This window comes from Sinocyclocheilus rhinocerous, unplaced genomic scaffold (genome assembly GCF_001515625.1).
Source record: "Sinocyclocheilus rhinocerous isolate Xijiao unplaced genomic scaffold, SAMN03320098_v1.1 C35097274, whole genome shotgun sequence".
In the NCBI taxonomy this organism is placed as follows: Eukaryota; Metazoa; Chordata; class Actinopteri; order Cypriniformes; family Cyprinidae; genus Sinocyclocheilus; species Sinocyclocheilus rhinocerous.
In genome coordinates this window covers 1-376 of record NW_015739636.1, presented here as the reverse complement: position 1 = coordinate 376, position 376 = coordinate 1, and the positions used below count along the sequence as shown (strand labels likewise).

Sequence of the window (376 nt, the reverse complement as noted above, 5' to 3'; positions counted from 1 at the left end):
TGTGTGTGTGTGTGTGTGTGTGTGTGTGTGTGTGTCAGCTGGACGAGTATGACATGACTGTGCGAGAGCTGGGCTTCGAGATGAAGGCTCAACCGTCAGAGAAGCTGAAGAGCGCGGAGGAGCTGGCCCGAGAGGAGAGACAGCGCCTGCAGACTCTGGAGGTACTGAGCTCCTGCTGCCGTACACCTGAGGAGGAGGAGGAAGAGGAAGACCTCACTGATGTGTGTTTGTGTTTCAGGCCAACAGACTGAAGAGGATGATGGGAGACGCTGAGGAAGAGGCTGTTCAGACCAACACACACATCTCTGCTGACGATATGAATGATGGATTCATACTGGACGGAGACGACCGCAAAACACTCGCTTACAAGGTCAGA

The 376-nt window shown here is 54.0% G+C and overlaps 1 protein-coding gene across 1 annotated transcript; it reads left to right on the top strand.

Annotated features, from left to right (window-relative positions):
- Positions 1 to 42: 42 nt before the first annotated feature.
- LOC107734713 (nucleolar protein 14-like) lies at positions 43 to 370 on the top strand (the record flags this gene model as incomplete). Its single annotated transcript, XM_016546667.1, has 2 exons — positions 43 to 161; positions 239 to 370. Coding segments are annotated over exons 1-2 (240 nt in total), but the record flags the coding sequence as incomplete, so codon positions are not given.
- Positions 371 to 376: the final 6 nt, after the last annotated feature.